General features: G+C 41.0%; 1 protein-coding gene across 1 annotated transcript in view; it reads right to left on the bottom strand.

The window, feature by feature from the left end:
* Positions 1-533: 533 nt before the first annotated feature.
* LOC118812820 (semaphorin-6C-like) overlaps positions 534-19534 on the bottom strand; it is a 47050-nt gene continuing 28049 nt past the window's right edge. The window contains exons 5-18 of the mRNA XM_036577954.1: positions 17043-17099; positions 16675-16776; positions 14526-14616; positions 13314-13439; positions 12801-12889; positions 9927-10144; positions 9716-9847; positions 9402-9557; positions 7971-8144; positions 7223-7375; positions 6011-6088; positions 3066-3124; positions 2579-2629; positions 534-2236 (exon numbers count right to left, since the gene is read on the bottom strand). Of these exons, the coding sequence (XP_036433847.1) occupies positions 657-2236; positions 2579-2629; positions 3066-3124; positions 6011-6088; positions 7223-7375; positions 7971-8144; positions 9402-9557; positions 9716-9847; positions 9927-10144; positions 12801-12889; positions 13314-13439; positions 14526-14616; positions 16675-16776; positions 17043-17099 (3066 nt within the window). The 3' untranslated portion in view covers positions 534-656. The remainder of the gene's footprint in view (positions 2237-2578; positions 2630-3065; positions 3125-6010; positions 6089-7222; positions 7376-7970; positions 8145-9401; positions 9558-9715; positions 9848-9926; positions 10145-12800; positions 12890-13313; positions 13440-14525; positions 14617-16674; positions 16777-17042; positions 17100-19534) is intronic.

Genomic DNA, 19534 nt, shown 5'->3' with positions numbered 1-19534 from the left:
GGACGTGTTTGTGCGAAAGTTGGTCCTGAATGTTGCTCCAATGTTATTGATCCCACTGCAGATCTTAATGGGTGTATTAATCTAATTAATCTATCTACGTAATCATGTTACCCCAATGGATCAAAACAGAGGACGTTGGCTGGGTTTGTGGTGGCTGTACTGTTGTGAAATTTTACTGATCTTTGTCACATTTTGTGTTTTTGTACTGATCATTTATTCCATGATATGTTGTTGTTGTATCTGTAGAGCTAGGACATATGGCACAAACAGATGTAGAACTTACCATAGTAAGGGATGCAGAAAACATACAGGTGAAAAAGACTGCAAGAAGACAGGATAGTGGAGGAGACAGAGACCAAACCAATAACAAAACATGGCAAGACACACAAGGGAAGGTAAACAAAGGCAAACAGACAGAAACAAAGTAAGGTATATGGATTTGTTTTACATGTTTATAAATCAGAATATACAAAACCCTGACACTCAAAGTGATCACACCATTTTTTTCTCAAAAGACAAGATATGAAATAAGGCATATTTAAACATATATTTTAATTTAGATAATAATCATATATTACAATCATACAATTATTAAATATCAATTTCTTGTTATAGTTCATATACCTTAGTAAAAAATTTGACCAATCATTATCAGTTCATGATGAAGGCAGCAGTGAGCAGGTAAATCCTGCAGGAGGGGGCCTGCTGTGGGATCTGTGTGGTTTGGGTGGTGTGTGTGGTTTGAGTGAGGCTGCGCGCCGGATGATGGCAGCGCGGTGTGTGTGGGTGTTTGTGTGTGGCTGTTCACTGTAACTGTGTTGACGGGTGAGGCATGAACTCCCTGGGTGCAGCAACCTGTAGTCAAAAACATCAGCCCCATTAATTCGGGTAAATTCTGCATCCCTGTTATCTGGGTCAAACCCATCAGCTCTGTTACTGAGGTCGAACCCGTCAGCTCTGTTACTGAGGTCAAACCCAAAGCTTTTTTGCCCATTAATTTTAGTGCTAGTGTTCCCACTGGGGCTGATATGAACCAGCTTGTTCTGGTTAAAGCTGTGCTTACGGGACACTGCAGCTGCACTGTCCAGCTTTACTAGAGACAAACACTGAGACGGATGCCACGCTGGACACTCTGACTCCTGTTTCATTTCTCCATCCCTCTTTCTGTCTGTCTGTCCATCACTCCTTCTGTCTTGTTCTTTTTCTGAGTCTGACTCAGACTGGAAGAATAACCTTATTTGCTCTACTGGAAGCTGGTGACCCTGTTGCAGGGTGGATGAACTGTAGTATGAATCCACTTCAACTGAGACTCCACAGTCAGAGGAGCCTGTAGCTCCTGGCAACAGAACAGATGCCACAGCAGCTATTCTGTCCCTTTTAGAGGCCTCATCAAGTTTTTGATGGACATGTTTGAGAAACTCACTCTGAGCAGCCATGTCCACTGGACCCTGACACTGCCATTCCATCGGAGAGTGGGAGGGAATCGGAGTAGCTGACTGGTTGTTGGTAAGGAACATAGAAGCTGATTGGTCACTGGAGAGGGACAAGGACACAGAATAGTTGTTGGAGAGGGACAGGGAAGCAGATTGGTTGTTGGAGAGGGACAGGGAAGCAGATTGGTTGTTGAGGAGAGACAGGGCAGCTGACTGGTTGGAGAGGGACAGGGAAGCAGATTGGTTGTTGGAGAAAGACAGGGCAGCTGACTGGTTGGAGAGGGACAGGGAAGCAGATTGGTTGTTGGAGAGAGACAGGAAAGCTGACTGGTTGTCAGTGAGGCTTTGAGTGAAAGGAACAACCTGCTGAGCTGGTACTTTCTCCTCCAAGCTGTAGCTGACATTATAGTTTTTTTCCCACTGGCTGCAAAAGGCTTTTGTTTGTGTGATGGTCAGTTCAGTTGTGGAGTCAGGAGCAGGCAAATGGGATTGCTGGTGGTCATGGCCAACTGCGGGAGGCACTGTGTGCGCAGCAGCTGCTCTGTGCTGCTTGTTCTTGGACAGGAAAGAACAGTAGATCTGTTCAGATGCTCTGTGGGTCTGGGGCTCCAGAAGGCTGCTCAGTTTGGCCAGGCTGAGTTTGGCCTGCAGGTCAGAAGCCTCGGCCAATTGACTCTGCTGACCACAGTAACACAAAACCATAATAGCAGACAGAAAAGCTCCACACATGAATGCCACCACCACAAACATGATGAGTAGCACATAGTGGACACTGCTGCTGGACCTTTCTTCCACCGACACACCTGGGGCCAAGAGAGGAACGAAGAGAGAGGAGAGTGGAGAGAGACAGAGGTGTGGTATGGTTTGAGCAAACAAACAAATAAACAAATTAAACAAGTTAATTAATTAATCAATGAATCAATAAATCAATTAATATTTTTTGTCATTGCTCTGGAAACTATCATCTACTTAAAATAAATAATAACAAGCACTAACAGTTTTCTGATTTAATGTGAAAGTAAAGAGAAGTTTTTTTTGGAATTATCAATTCATACTTCATTACTAGTAAGACTACTACGTATCTCGAGTCTAGATTAGCACATGTTTGTATTAAGGACAGTTTAGTATTGAAATATGTTACAAACCAAACGTTGAATCCATTTCTGAGTTACGATTTCCTGCTTCTGAAATTGTGTCTATGAAAAAATAAACAAAATAAACATATGAGTTCATTAGCAATGATGACTACACTGATGAGCACCAGCCCAGCAGAGAGAATGAATGGACTATTGCATGAAATCAAATAAACATGCATGCTGCAGTTTTTTTCTGTTTACAAATCAATACAATTAAAATGGAGTGGTAGCTTTTCTATTTTAGTTTTTTTGCACTGCAGTCTTATTTAGTGATTTTTCTATTCTTGTTTATCCACCAAATCCTGATCTGAGATCTTTAATATTCATTGTTGGCCAGTAAAGATCTGATAACATATTTGTACTTTCACAGATAATACAGCCACACAGTGCACACTAAAAGTAGCTTTGATATCAAAAATGTAATGTAATATCTAATGCATACCAAATACGTAATTTTGTAAAGGTTTAAAATTACAGTGACAGAGAGGAAACTTACTATTACAGGAGTCAGAAACCTGTGATTGATCTCCAGCAATATCTTGTTCAAAACCTCCTCTACAAATACACACATAAGGAAGAGATATAATCATAGCACAGTAATGTGATTATTATTTCCTGTAATAAAGAAGTGTAAAATATCACAGGGTCCTGCTTTATTTTAGTCTCTATAATAACTGTGTAGTTATTCAATAACAAGACATGCAACAACATTATAACTACTGGATGTATTCACTACTACAGTATGTCTGGTACACATTAACTCTTCCCTCAGAACCTCTGTTTCTTGCAGACAAAACAAAATCTGTCTGTATTCTTGCTATACACGCTCTCATCGGATCTGTATTGTAACCCTTCATCCACTTTGGCTTCACCATCTACTGCCAGGACAGAACTCTGGACTCTGGTAAGGGCAGAGGCGGCGGGGTATGTGTTATGGTGAACTCTCGATGGGGAACAGATGTAGCGGTTCTAGCCAGTCACTGCTCTCCAGACATTGAACTCATAACAGTCAAAGTTCGACCCTTTTTTTGCCCAGGGACTTCAGCTCAGTCATTCTCAGTACAGTCTACATCCCACCTCAGGCAGATAAGTCACGTGCTTTGGAAGTTTTGTACGAGATCATTAATGGACTTGAGAACGTTCACCCTGAGGCTGGTTTCATTGTGGTTGGGGATTTTAACAGGGCAAACTTGAAGAAGGTTCTGCCCAAATACTACCAGCACATTAAATTTCCCACCCGAGGAGAACAGACTCTTGACCACTGCTACACCGCAATCAAGGACAGTTACAAACCCCTCCCCCGCCCTGCCTTCGGCAAAGCTGATCACACCTCTATTGTTCTCCTGCCCGCATACAAACAAAGACTTAAACAGGCGACACCAGTTCTCAGATCAGTCTATCAATGGAGTGAGGAGGCCATCTTCACACTTCAGGACTGCTTTGAATCCACAGACTGGAAGATGTTCCGTGATGCGGCTGGCACAGACATCAATGAATACACTGACTCCATCACAAGCTACATCAATAATTGCACTGAAGACATTGTACCAAAAATCAATGTCAGAACATTTCCCAACCAGAAACCCTGGATCAATGCTGAGGTTCGAGCCAAACTAAGAGCTCGGGCTGCTGCCTACAACTCTGGTGCCAACCAGCTGGCTGAGGTTTTCACCGACGTCTTTAACCTCTCCTTGAGACTGTCAGTGATATCCAAGTGCTTTAAGGAAACCACAATTGTTCCAGTCCCCAAGAAATCGTCTGTCACCTGCCTGAATGATTACCGCCCTGTTGCACTGACATCAACAGTTATGAAGTGCTTCGAGCGGCTGGTCAAAGCTCACATCTGTTCAACACTTCCAGCCACCATGGACCCTCAACAATTTACATACCGCTCCAACAGATCCACAGACACTAACAGTACACACTGCTCTCACACACCTGGACAGAAAGAACACATATGTAAGAATGCTGTTCATAGATTACAGCTCAGCATTCAACACAATCATCCCTGCCAAACTCATTCCTAAGCTCACAGACTTGGGTTTGAACTCTCATCTCTGCAACTGGATACTGGACTTCCTGACGAGCGACCCCAGGTGGAGAAAGTTGGTAACGGCTTCTCTTCCACACTGACTCTGAGCACAGGGGCTCCCCAGGGATGTGTGCTCAGCCCCCTCCTGTACTCCCTGTATACACATGACTGTGTAGCCAAACACACGTCTAACATCATCTTCAAGTTTGCTGATGACACCACCATCCTAGGCCTCATCACTGATGGAGATGAAACAGCCTACAGAGACGAGGTCAGCGCTCTGTCAGAGTGGAGCCATGACAGCAATCTCTGTCTCAACATCAGCAAAACAAAGGAGATGATCGTGGACTACAGGAAGCGGCAGAGTGGTGGTCACTCTCCCCTGTTCATCAATGGAGCCGAAGTGGAGAGAGTCAGCAGTGTGAAGTTCCTCAGCGTACACCTCACTGATGACCTCACCTGGTCCCTCCACACCAACACTATCGTGAGATCTGCCCGTCAGCATCTCTTCTTCCTGCGCAGGCTCAGGAAGTTTGGTCTGCCTCCTCAGATCCTCACCAACTTCTACAGATGCACCATAGAAAGCATCCTCACGGGCTGCATCACTGTCTGGTACAGCAGCTGCACTGCCTGTGACCGCAAGGCCCTTAAAGGAGTGGTGAGGACAGCAGAAGCCATCATAGGCAACAGACTACCAACCTTACAGGACATCTACCAGTCCCGCTGCCTCAGGAAGACCAAAAAGATCCGGTCAGCCACCCAGCACACAGCCTGTTCACCATCCTGCCATCAGGCAGGAGATTTCACAGCATACAGGCTAGGACAACCCGGTTAATGAACAGTTTCTACCCACAGGCTGTCAGGCTTCTGAACAAGCTGTGGGTCCTTCACCAATTACCATTTCACTCAGTCTTTTTGTCAGTATTATTATTACATCATATCATCTCTGCTATGGACAATAAACACCTTAACACTAAGCCACTTTAAGAACAATAACAGTCACTTAGTCACTTTAAAATGTATATTGCCTGTATATTTGTGTACATTTCTCTATATATATTTGTGTATTTTTATCTGTATTTTCTGTATATTTAATATATATCAGTTATTTTTTTTTGTAATTTTATTTTTACTTTTTTCCTTTCTGTAGAGTGATTGTCCGAGCCTCATCACAAGCATTTCAATGCATAAATGTCCTGGCATGTTGTGCATATGACAAATAAACTTGAAACTGAAACTGAAACCCCTCTAATATTCAAATGAGCTAGTTTGCAGGTGATGTGATTTGACCAGTGCAGTAATCAGTGTGCATCAGCTGGCTAAATGACACATTACTGTTTGTGCAGGTTTATGTACTTATCAGAAAAAAAGATGGTGGTGTATCATTGTAACGTTTTATTGTAACTTACTTAAATCCTGGTGACACATTAGCACAACTTCCTGTTTGCAGCCAGATGCAGTATGGGTCATGGGAGGAGAGACAGTGGCTGGGTAGAAAGACACAGAGCTGATTTTGGTAAAAACTGCTGTGAGATCAAGTTTTTCTGACAGAATACAGTCTATAGATGCAGTGCTGGATCTGTAGTGAAGGGTACTTACAGAGTGAGTGTGTTAGGAATTTTTCTTTTCCAACACCCATTTTGATTTTTAAACTTTACTCTTTCAGGGCCACATGTGATCTCAAAACAAGAACATACATGTGGGGATAACCTGCTAAATTTTTGGTGTTGGATTGCAGGGAAATCTGCCACTTTACAAGGGTACTCCACCTCTAAAACCTGCACCCTAATTTTTCTAGAGTCTGTTTAGCTTGAATGCAAATCCAGCAGCTCATCTTTTCTCAAACATAGCTACCAATTCTTTCTATCTCACATTTACTCCAGCTATATCACTGTAACTGTAAATTAATTATTTCTCATGGTTGTGCCCAGATGTTCTCCTTACAAGATCATGTCTGGACCCCATTAGAGTACCTGAACTCAGGATGTGAGTCAACGCTGAATAGATCTGATATTTTTTCTTACTCCAACTTAAAAATCTGTTTACCTCACATATTAATGTCGCAACTTTTCTATCTGACGAAATGTTGATCATTTTTAAAATGAAGCACAGTTTTTTAACTGTTTAAGTTTTTTATAACTTTCATATCACTTGTTTACTGGGTGTCCTGTAGCTGCATGTGTTTTGCTGTTTGTGATTACTGATGTGATTTTTCTCTGCAGTGCAGTTGCAGCTCATTTGTTCTACAAGTAGCCAATAATTGTCCAAGCTGGCCCAGTTCTGCCAGCCATAATACCTGCCGCATGAGCCCGCAACCTATGACTGTTTACCTGCAATGAACATGGTGCTTCAAAATAAATACCGCCTACAAATTATTTAACAGATCATGCGAGACCCGTGAGTGAACCCATCTTGTGCCGACCTCTATGTAAGAGATGTTTTTATTTTACCACACTGTAGTGCTTTTAAGGGAAACTTCTGGTGCATTTCATGTTTGCAAGGAAGCGAAATTGAATCTCTTTAAACACACAGATATACCTGTTGTGTGATTTTGCATAGTTATTAGCTGTGTGTAGATCATCAAGTCCAAACTGTAATGTGTGTATGTGTTTGTTTCTGACCTCCTGCAGTTTCTGAACTGCTGAGTGCAGCGACTGAGTGGAACTCTGATAATGCAGCTGGAAAAGGCCACAAATAGTGCATGGTGCTCCTTATCCATCTCCAGACCCAACACCTTGCGATCCAGACCCAAACGTCTGCGATCTTCATTACACCTGCAGCACATACATACACAGATAAATACAGTTTTAAAGTTTATGGAACAGGATTTAGGATGTGAGGTATAAGAGGCAACATAAAGGGTACAGAGTATAAGAGAGGATGAAGGATACAGGGCATTGCGTTTAGGGTGCAAGATGTATGGGTAAAGTTACCATCTTTTGTGTATAAAGGGTTTATGGGACACAGAATTGGTTTAGTGGATGTAAACTCCGGGTGTGGGGGCCAGAAGCAGGTTTAAGGCAGAGGTTGTAGTGTTTGGGGTACTGGGTTTAGGATACATGGTACAAGGTACTGAGGGCAGGATATAGTGTTTAAGGCACCAGGTTTAAGACAGAAGGTTTAGGCTTAGGATTAGTATTAGTATCTAGTGAGTGTAGTACACTGGATGGAATTTTTATTTGATCCAGTCCAGATTAGACACATTGAGTATGTGTCTGATCACTTAGTATTATATGTATTATGAATTTATTATGATCCATCCATGTCAAAATCTAGATAATACCAACGAGACTGAATTTTCCTCATAGCTGAGGTGTGAGGTGAGGTGTTGGGTGTGTAGATTATAATTTGTATGTGTAGGACACTCACTTTGAGGGGTTATACACATGTATATCCTCCAGCAATGTGGTGGTTTGGGAGGAGTTTAGGTCAGAATTCATCAAGACCTTCATAACACGTCCATCCTCAGAGCCCAGAAAGATCACAGTGCAGTTTTTGTATGGTCCAGCAACCGTGTCCACAACAATCTGAGTAAGTTTACAGCTTCAAAGTACAAACATTAAGCATTAGTTACAAAACCACACACAATATCATACACAGCACTAAATCTAATTCAGTTTAATTATTTAATCACTTAAAATCCCAGACGTATTACATAATAAGGTGTATTATTTAGTAACTACAGAGACTTCAAAGCAAAAAGGTTGAGCTATTCTTTGGCTATTGTTTTGAAGCCACTGCTGTTTTGCCTGGATCAGACACTTCATTTGGGTCAAGTCCTCTATCTGATTTATTTTCTTTAGTTAGTTATTTAGTTTTTTCATTTACTATTTGGAAGGCTTTGTTTAATCCCAAGTTTCTTATTTTGCTGGTTTATACTGTTGGTCTACTTTGTTTTTGGTGTATTAATAAAGTTATTTATTTTACTGTTGATTTTACTGTTGATTGACATGCATTGTTCTCTTTTTAAATGCCTAGTAAATGTTGTGAATTGAACTCAATCTCACGTCTCTGGATAACTTTCTAAACGTACCTGTGTGCTTGTGGGTTTTACTTCCATTAAACTTCCTGGGGTGAAATTCCCTGGGTGTCATAGTCGAGTCCTTAAATTAATTTAATACCTAAGCAAGGGCCACACAGGGATCTAGGGTAGTGTTGGCTTTGTGCCTGATCACTGGGTTATAATTGGATATTGTTTTAATCATTAGGGTAGTGTTGTTTATGGTTCTGATCAGTTGGTTAGTGTTGGGCATGGGACTGATCTTTGAGTTAGTACTGAGTATCCCTCTGATTATTGCTGAGTCAGGAATATACATTAGTGCTGGCATGAGTTAGTATCGAGTATGGGTTTGATCATTGCTGAGACAGTGATCTATGTAGGTTAGTGTTGGGGGTGTGAGTCTGATCACTAAGCTAATATTGAGTAGGGAGCCAGGGATCTAGGTTTGTGTCAGGTATGAGTCTGATCCTTGAGTTAGTATTGAGTATGGGTCTGATTTTTGGGTTGGTGCCAGATAAGGGCCTACTGACATCAACTGACCTGATTTTGTCCAGGTAAGCCTAATACTGTTTTGGGATACCTGGACCTGCCTCAAACCTAACTTTAGCTACCTATGTAAACTCAATGGTGAGTATGTATCATTCAGGTCAAAGTTTTGAACTACAATGATTGAACCTTGGGATCCTGAACCCTAGGGAAAATCCAAATTGGTAATGTGTTCTTTGTGCTACAACTGCCAGACTTGGTGTGTGTGTGTGTGTGTGTGTGTGTGTGTGTGTGTGTGTGTTTGTGTGTGTTACCTGCTGGTAGTGTGTGTGAGAAATGGATGGTTGTTGATGGAAGACACACACTCATCCATAAGTGGATGAGCTTTAATGAAGGAGAGTGTGGAATCAGGAAACAGCACAGAGGAAGAGAAAGCAGATGCAGAACCATCTCCAGCACATGAGCCTGGACTGTAAAACACATCAAACAATAAAATCAGTTCAACAGAAGCATTTCATAAAGTCACTTATTCATTTTGCATTACATTTAATTAAATTATGACATTTATGAACAAGTTTTTTTTTATTATTTTTTTTTTTTTCTGAATGAATGAATGTGTGCACGTTACCGTGGTTTTGGGACCTGCTCCTCTGGAACTGCACTCCAGGCTGAATCTGTCCCCCTCTGTTCTTTAAATGTGCCTCGAAAAACACGCTCAATCTCATCCATGTAGAACCCACAAACTGCTGAGCCTGGGATACTAAACACACACATACACACACAGGGCTAAGAACAGGAGCGTGAGTGTTAGTATGTGTCTGTGTGTGTGATTTATGTACCTGTTTTTCTGTGTAGTAAACACTCCCACCACTGCAGGGCGCTGATTAATCTGGATTACATTGCTAATTGACTGTAACACATCAAAGTAGAAGATGGACTCTCCAGGAACTGAACAGTTCAGTCGAGCTTTTAAAAACGATGTCCAGTAGCGCTCCAACACTCGCGCAGACCCACCACTGTCGTTCTTACATACACGCGCAACTCGTGAGTACACAACCTGCAGACGCACACAGTATACACAGTGTTACACAAAGTTTCTACAAGGTTTAATTTATATATATATATATATACAATCATATAATGACTCTTTTCAAAATGGTCTATAAGCATAATATTTACAAAAATAACTAAAGTATATCAAAAATATAAAAAATAAGTGATTAAGTGATATTTCAGATGTTTTGGTACCTTAAATACTTTTAATTGATTTTTAAGGGGATTTAGCAGTTTATTATTATTATTTTTTTTTCAGAAACATCCAGAGGCATGTACAGGGGTTTATTATTCATCTATTTGGAATACCTGCCATCTCCTGAAAAGGTGAAAGATCAAGGTCAAGACCAAAGTGAGAGATGCTACGACTGTGGAAGGTGTTTTTCAGGTTTCTCCAAAGAAGATTTCCCAGGCGCCTTCTTAAAGTTTCAATCTGATTCTGTGCCTTAGTCTGAAGCTTATCCGAATCAGAATCATTTTATTTTGCCAAGTATGTTACACATAAAAGGAATTTGTCTTGGTGAGTGCATGCATATAAGACATGTAGCATACTCAACAGACCAGACAGCATACAGACTATTAACAAGTATTCAACTAAGGGAAAAGTAAAATAAAATACAGAAACTACGATACAGAATAAAGAATAATAATAAAGCAGAGCCAGAGTGAAATGAGCTCAGGAGATGTTCATATGACATGTGTAGATATCTGTACAAATGAGAGTGTAAATGCGCAGACATGAATGTTTGTATGTATACAGATCAGGTAGACACTGCAGGGGTGAGAGAACACAACCTTGTGGTACTTCGGTACTGAGGGTCCGAGGGCCTGACGTGTGTTTCTAGCCGCACCTCTTGGTGCAGCCACTTCTGTCAATAGTAAACGCCTCTCTTAGCATTGGCTACATACCGAAAACTCTTAAACTAGCAATAGGAATCACATACATGAGAAATTTCCATGTGGATTTAGGCCTCGTCATAGTACAGAGACAGCGTTAGTCAAAGTTGTAAATGATCTGTTATCATTTTCTGAACAAGGTGATGTATATTTACTGGTGAAGACAGACCACCGTATCTTACTTCTAGATAGAATAGAAAAACTTAACAGTAACAGGAATAGTTCTTTCCTGGTTCAGATCTCAGTGATTGCTACCACTGGGTACTCATTATCAGTAAACATGGCATCAATTTCCACTACTACTCTGATGACACACAACTGACCAAATCAGGTGATCAACTTGGTCCAAAACGCTGCAGCCAGAGTCCTTACAAGAACCAGAAAGTTCGACCATATCAGCCCAGTTTTATTAACCTTACACTGGTTACCAGTTAAATTTCGCATCAATTATAAAATTCTCTTACTGACCTATAAAGCTCTAAACGGACTCGCCCCTCAGTACCTGAGTGAACTTCTCTCTCACTATGAACCATCACGCCTACTTAGATCACAAGGTGCTGCTCACTATTAGTACCTAGAATTAATAAAGCTACATGAGGGGGCGGAGCTTCTCATACAAAGCCCCCCAGCTTTGGAATAATCTTCCAGTCAGTGTTCGGGACTCAGACTCAGCCTCAGTCTTTAAGTCTATTCTAAAAACTCACTTGTTTAGTGGAACCTTTGGTGATTAATTTTCCCTGTTAGATAAAAGGTGCCGATCTGGGGTTCATGGTCATAGAGTATTATGGTGAACTGGGAGTGTTAGGGGCTGTCGTCCCGCTGCTCAAGTGTTCACTCAGGTTAGTTGACGAGGGAATGGAGGGGGGCCGACATCTCAGGGAGCCTCATGACTCTGTTAACTTTCTGGTTTCTCCATTTTAGTGAGGCTGTAATAGTTCATCCTGCTGGAGTCTCTGCTGCTCTCCGTTAACACTGTGTACTGTAATCAGTCTTATCAGAACCAACTGTCTGTGTGTTTCTCTGCTGAGCTGAACAACTGCCCATTCTATGTGGTCAATGCCTGTTGTAAAAAGCCCTATATAAATAAGCTTTGATTTGACCTCACTTGACTTACTATTTCCTGCTTGGCAGTTGGTGGCCTGCAGCAGCTCTGGCAGTTTAGTGAGGAATGTTGAGCTGAAGTCCACAAACACAACTTTACTCTGGGTTCCAGGACTGTCGAGATGTTGTAGAATGAAGTGGAGGGCCAAGCTGACTGTGTTGTCAGCAGACCTGTCATTAGAGAATGTTTTGCCTCCAAAGCTGTCTTGAGTTCAGTTGACTTCAAGCAGGAGACTACTCTGCCCAACAGCCTTGAGATGTCAAATCTGTCTAACAGCCCTGAGACACCCAGCCAGATTCCCTGACCCATTCAGATATTCCCCATTATTTTATTTGTCACCTGTGTCTTGTTTGAAGGTCTGGCTTGTAATTGTAATTGTGGCCACCTGTAATCTATAGAGCTATATCTGTGTATTTAAATTCCCTATCTAACCCTTAGTCTTACACGTGGTGTATTCACATGACAATCTGAACTCCTTGATCCTTATTTTTTTCTGGTTTCTTTCTGCCCTGTTTTTTTCTAGATCCTACTTCTCTTGGTTCCTTGTGTTGTATTTCAAAGTTACTCTGCATTCTTTTTTCAGCCTAATAAAGACTCACATTGCCTCTAGTACTGTGATGTGTTACACTTATTTTTTCACAAATAAAAGCCAATGTTTTACCTTCCCAAGAGCCATAGACTCCACAGCGATCTCACTGAAGAAGACGTAAACATAGCTACCATATTCAATGGCATGTAGAAATCGAGGCTCTAAAGAAGGACAAAGGGGAGGATAGAGAGAAATAAGAGTGAGAAAAGAGAATCTGTTCAGTGTAAACTTGCTAGTCTTCATGGTGAAACTATGCTGGCCTAGTCTAACCATACTGACCTGCTGACACTGACAGTCTGTATAACAGACTCAGTATAACAGACTGGTTGGCCCTAAAGACCCTTCCAGTCTGCCCAGTGTAACCTTGCTAGACAAGTGTAATCCTGCCTTTACATGATATTGCCATTTTCCCCTGTCTAATCCTATTAGCTATACTGACTCTACTGATCTTTTGACCCTGCTGATTCCCTTAATAAAAACCTGTCATAACTCTGCTGGCCTTACTAGGCCTGCCAGTCTAACAGGGGCTGACCCTACTAACCCTGCCACTCTGCCCCTCAATCTGGCCTGTTCTGTGCTTTGTACCTCTGAGCCACTTGGAGTCATATTTGATGGAGCGCAAGACTGGACTGCCCTCCCCTCCCAAACTCCTGTAGATCACTGCGTCACTGGCCTGGAAGTCTGACATCGTAGCAGAGTAGAAGTGACCTCCTAGGAACATGCACACTTGCTCAGAAAACTTTGGTACAGTGTGTGTATTTGACTTTGTAAGAGCTGCACATTGATACACTAATGATAAATGTAAATATTAATATGTCAAGATTTGTTATACAATTCTGGTATTAATAAAGAACAAATTAGATTATACAATACTGATATTGGTACAGTAATATTTATAATATCTAAGTATAATAATTATAATTATAATATTGATATTAGCGCAGCAGTATATGATACAGTGATGATGCTAATATATCAGGATTTATATTATACAATATTGTAAATACTGATATTAGTACAGTACTATTTATGTTACATGTTATTGACATTAGCCAAATCAAATCAAATCTGTTTAATGTCACATCACATTTACACACGTGCCAGGTGAGTGAAAATCTTAGATGTGTAGCCCCCTTATAGAATTTAAATAAAAAAATACATATATAAGAAGAAATAAGAAATATATAAACAACCCTAGACTCTAAATACATACACACAGACACAAGATACTCTATTATTGCACTGTTCCAATGTACAGTTGTACAGTAATAAGCTGTGAAATAGACCTATCATATTTACTGTTGTACACATTCCGTATGTGCAGATAGTCTGAGGTAGATAATGAATGAGATGCAGGTACACAGGGAGAGAACACTGATATAGAAATCTTCCAGATTATATAAGATATGGATATGAGATGTACAAGTTGTCAATCCGTATGTGTCACTATAGATTTGCTGGATCGAAGGTGCAGTAAGATCAGAGTGAATCTGTTGGTGTGGATGAGGTGTAGACAGTCCATGGAGATCATCATCATGATGATTCAGAGGTGTAGTGACAGGCCTATAGACCGATACACCAGCACTACTGGCTGTAATATAGAAGGATTTATATTATATGGTGTATATTACATACAATAGTGATATTAGTACTGCATTATTTATATTACATAGTACTAATATTAGTACAGCCATATTTATATTATATAGAACTGATATTAGTACAGCAGTATTTGTACTTTACTGTGCCGTATTCTGATAGTAAGTGTACTGAGTGGAAAGTGAATCTGTTTTTTACCTGCAAATATTCCCACGTTGGCCTGGTGCGACTCAAAAGGACATCGGGCCTGTCCAACCAGCTCCGCCCCCACCTGCTCCAGAGACGACAACTGAAACAGGCAGAGAAATACAGACATGGAGACAGACAGAGAGACAGACAGACAAAGACAGAGAGACAGAGAAAGAGAGAGAAAGAGAGAAAGAGAGAGAGAGACCAAGAGAGAAACAGACAGAAACAGTTTGTTACACACACAAACTATGGAGTCAAAAAAAGGATCAAAAAGATTTTGAGCTTGTAAAATGATATTCACAGATGTACTGAAACTACATACACGTAAAATCCAGATTCACAGGTAATTTGGAATCTGCAAATATGAAACAAACAAAAAAAAAAAATCAAATTCACAAATGCATAAAAATATTTTTAATATATAGAAAAGATTTTGGTGAGGATGAAGCCCTGCGAGGAGGGCGAGGAAAGTGGGGGATGGCGCCCCTTGGAGTCCCGGGCCCCGCCTCCTGAGCGGTTCACCTCTCCCCATCGTCCTCGTGGGGCTTCATCCTCACTCAGAGTTCAGGCCCCGCCTTCCAGCTGGCTCTCGCGGCCATCACCTGGGTCAGGGGAATGGGTGCACAACAATATTATTATACATATATATTAAATATATATTAAAATTATTTTTACGCATTTGTGAATTTTATGTATTTGTGAATCTGAATTTCATGTGTAACGCAACTGCAAATTTCAGTACATCTGTGAAAATCATTTTACAAGCTCATTTCCTTGTAAGTGTTTGTTTCTTCTGTTTTTATTCCTCTGTTTCTTGTTTCAGTTTGTTTTTGTAGTTGTTTTGTTTTTCTTTTCTTTTTCTTTAATTTACTGTTTGCCACTGTGGATGTCTTTACCTTGCTCGTCTCAGCCTCACAATTTATCATTCTACCAGACTGGACTCAGACTCATTGTGGTTTTGTAATTATAAGTAGTTTTAGGATTGTTTGAGAGATGTTTCATTAAATTTTATTATGAGACATAAATAGGTTGCTGAACTAATCTGGTTTCATATTTTACCCAATTCTATATTCGAACCCAACCCTAAAATGATTACTACTATTACTACTCCTACTACTATTATTACTGCTACTCAGTGGTGGACAGTAACTAAGTAAATGTAATTTGTTTTTGTACTTAAGTAGTTTTTTTGTGTATCTGTACTGAAGTTTTTCCATTTTGGGTAACTTTTTACTTTCACTCCACTACATTTCAAAGTCAAATATCTCACTTTTTACTGAACTACATTATGAGAAATCTGTTGCTCCTTTTGGTTTATGTGTGTGTATAAAAACGTAACATGTCAAAACAAAAAAAGCGTGAAGCAAGAACACCAATCAGAGCACAGCGCACTTAGTTTTGAGCTTGTTTTGACCTGTTGGTCATACCGACCCAGTGCAGCACACGGTTCAACATCAGTGCAGCAGAGTAAAATTTTGGGAGAGTCTATTCAACATAAATGATGAACTAACCTAACTTTGTGGAAACAGACCACAATATAGAAATATGTACACATATGCAGTTGTGACTGACGTGGCTTTTTTCTGAATTTATACAAACACTATTTCATTTTATAGTAAATTAGTTTTGGCTAGTTTATGTTTATGAACAGAGACCTACAGATGCAGTTTAGTAAAGGAAACTCATTTGTGAATCTGAGATTAAAGTTTTTATTAAACTTAAATTTGTAACTAAGTTGCAAATAAATCTTAAACTGAAACTTTGCTTGCATGTAAAAAGTGATTTCAGAGCCACTCAGTTCTACTTGATGGAAACTGTTTGCCTTCAGTGTTTTGTGCTGATGATAATTTTAATAGACATCAGCGTCACTAATTAATGACTCTATTAAAAGACTGGTTTGCCAAGAGTGACACTGGAGTATCTTCACCTAAAATGTGTTAATGAAGCGAGTCTGGTTACAAAAATGATAACATGACATCAGAGCCATAATTAATCTTTTAGTACTTTTACTTTCGATACTTAAGTGCATGGTTTGTGTACTTCGTCCACAACTGCTCCTACTACTACTACTGAGCATTAGCTGGCAGCCAATTCATGACATAGAAACGGAAATAGCTGCAGCTTCACTTCACTGCAAGAAGAACTCACTCACACTTACTCTGTAATTACGGCATGTTGGGTTAAAAGCATTGGTTCCACAGGCAAAGAGCGTTTCATCATTTCGAAGAACCAAAACTTTGATGTAGTTATAACACTCATCCTGAAAACACACCCAGAAAATAAGTGATATTAGGTTACGTTTGATTACACAGAGAGAGAGAAATTATGATAGAGAGATGGCAAAAGAGAGAGAGAGAGAGAGAGATGGAGAGTGAGAAAGACAGACGGAGAGGGAGAGAGTAAGTGTTCAATCAGAGGCTGAGTGATATAGAAAGTGAGAGTGGAGAGAGAAAAAGAGAGGGAGAGAGAAACTGAGAGTGTTCAATCAGAGGCTGACTGACAGATAGACAGTGTTGGTATACTCACAGTGTTTTTGCCCCTCATGGTGCATTTCTCCACATCTGTAGACGTCCATGTCAGTGTCTGAACAGCATAAACACAGACAACCTTCAGATTTTCATCACACACTCTTATTCATGTACCAAGATGGCACCGCAGATGGCAGCCTCTGTGAAACACTCATAAATCTGGGGTTTATTTTTGTTAGTTAATGTCATCTATATTATGTTGGAGCAGGAAACATTTACTGAGCATCAGGTAAAACATTTCTTGGCGAGTTTTTCAAAACTTCCTGCCTTCTTTCCTCACTTTGACCTCTAACCCCTGCTCATCTCAGCGTCAATAAGCTGGACATCACAAGGCTTCTCAGCAGATTGAAAGTGAAAAAAAACTCTGAGGCTGTCTATCCATCTACTCTAAAGCACTGCTCTGATCAACTAGCACCAATTTTCACAAATATCTTCAATAAATCACCAGAACTTTGCTCTGTTCCCACATGCCTCAAAACACATACCATCATTGCAGCCCCCAAAACACAAACATTACTGAACTAAATGACTACAGGCCAGAGGCCCTGGCATCTGAGGTCTTTGAACATGTGGTTCTAGCCCAGTTTACAGGGCCAAGTTGGCCCTGCACTTTAAGCTACAGTCCTGGAACCCAAGCAAGAGATCTGTTTGTAGACTTCAGCTCATCATTCAACACCATAGTGCCAGAGCTGTCGCAGGTCAAACTGTCTGTGCCAGTTCCCATCTGGTGGTGGATCATGGATGTCCTAACAAACAAGAGACAGCAGGTGCAGGTAGGAAAACACATCAGACCACTGGACCCTCAAACCTGTAGTACCAGCAGATAGTGTGCTCTCACTCCTTCTCTTCAGTCTCTACACAAATGACTATGTCTCTAAGGAACCAGCTGTGAAAATCTTGAAATTTGCAGATGACACCGTGGCGGGCATAATAGCCACAGGCAGTTTTGTGAGTTGGGACAATGCCTTCATCCTGTGTTGGTCATGTGAGGGAAGATTGAGGGATTGAGGGAGGGGAGAGAACTCTGAGAACTTGGTCTGGTGTTCTGGGTGGCTTCTGCCAATTGCTAGCAAGCTGGACACAAAAAAAACTGAAATTGAAATAGAATAGAATTGAAATAGTAAGGTGTATGAGAGTAATTTTGACAGAACTTCACATGATGAGAAAAATGGTGATCCAGAAATCTCTGTTCTGTAAGAGCTGATTCTGAAGCAGTGACAAAACCTGTAGCAGTTTGGGTAGAGAACTTGGTATGAGTGAATGCCAGTGGGATATGGTGGAGCTGGATTTAGAACAAGGGGTTAGTCAGATGGTCTGGCATTTGGGTATTTAAGTTAGGCATAGTATGCTAGGCTTTATGTGGTTTGGCGGTGACATGGTTTTGAGCTGCTTAGTAAACACCCAGGTCTGAACCCCTGATGAACAAGCTGATTGTGACAGTAGCAAGGAAAATCTCCTGTGATGCAAGGAAGAAACCTTGAAAGGAACCAAGACTCAACAAGGCAACTCATCCTCCTCTGGTCGACACTGGATTATGAAGGTTGTGTAAAATATGGTAGGTAAGGAGGTTTTGATAAGAGTAATGCAGATCACAAGAAACACGGAGTAACAATGACTCCGTATGGGAGTTAATAAATGGGCGTGATGATAGGCAGCATGGTTGTTGATGTTGTTCATGTTGTTATGAGGGGGGATGAGAATCAGTACTTTGAAATTTTGGCCCTGATAAGGCCAGTGATGGATAAAAGACAAGACTCCCAGGGACTGAGGCCTGAATGGTATGTAGTGAAGTCAGCAAAATGAGGGAAGTAAAATCGGTGGTGGCAGAAGAGTGGCTGAAATAACTAGAAGAGCAGCAGGTTCCCAGGGGCACAGGTGACATCTTCACAAACAAGACAGTTTTAAGGGGGAAGGGGAAGGAAGTGTATTGAAGGAAATCCTCTGCATTGAGATGCAGTGTTGACCCAGGAGAGAAGGAGTGGCAGCGGTCAAAACAAGCACAGCTGAACTGCTGCAGAGGACAATCCTGAGAAGAAAAGGCATCTGGAAGCAAGATAAAGTGTTTGACTTGAGGGGGTATAAGAGATGGAGTCAGCAAGTGGGTGGACCACCCAATGGCTGGGGCAGAAGAAATGAGACTGAATGGGAGATGAAGAAGAGCTGCCAAGATAAAATACAAAGAGAGCCTACCACATGGTTGCATTGATATGAATAGAAAAAGAGGTCTAGGCCTGTGAATGAACCTGAGCTGAGACAGATCTGAGTTTAGATGGAAAAGAGTTAAGATGGTGCTGATCAGAGTTGAAGGTATTCCAAGGAGCTTATCCGAGGTGGAGCTGATCAGAGGTAGACCCGATTCAAGGTGGGCGAAGTTGAGACAACAAAGAGCAGCAGAGATGACTGTGTTGGAGCTGACCTGGGATAAAGCCTATCTGAGATTGAGCAGATCCGATACGGAACTGGACATGGAGCTGAGTTGGGTCAGAAATG

This window comes from Colossoma macropomum, unplaced genomic scaffold (assembly GCF_904425465.1).
Source record: "Colossoma macropomum unplaced genomic scaffold, Colossoma_macropomum, whole genome shotgun sequence".
In the NCBI taxonomy this organism is placed as follows: Eukaryota; Metazoa; Chordata; class Actinopteri; order Characiformes; family Serrasalmidae; genus Colossoma; species Colossoma macropomum.
Note: the sequence above shows the minus strand (reverse complement) of the source record. Positions and strands in the feature narration are given on the sequence as shown.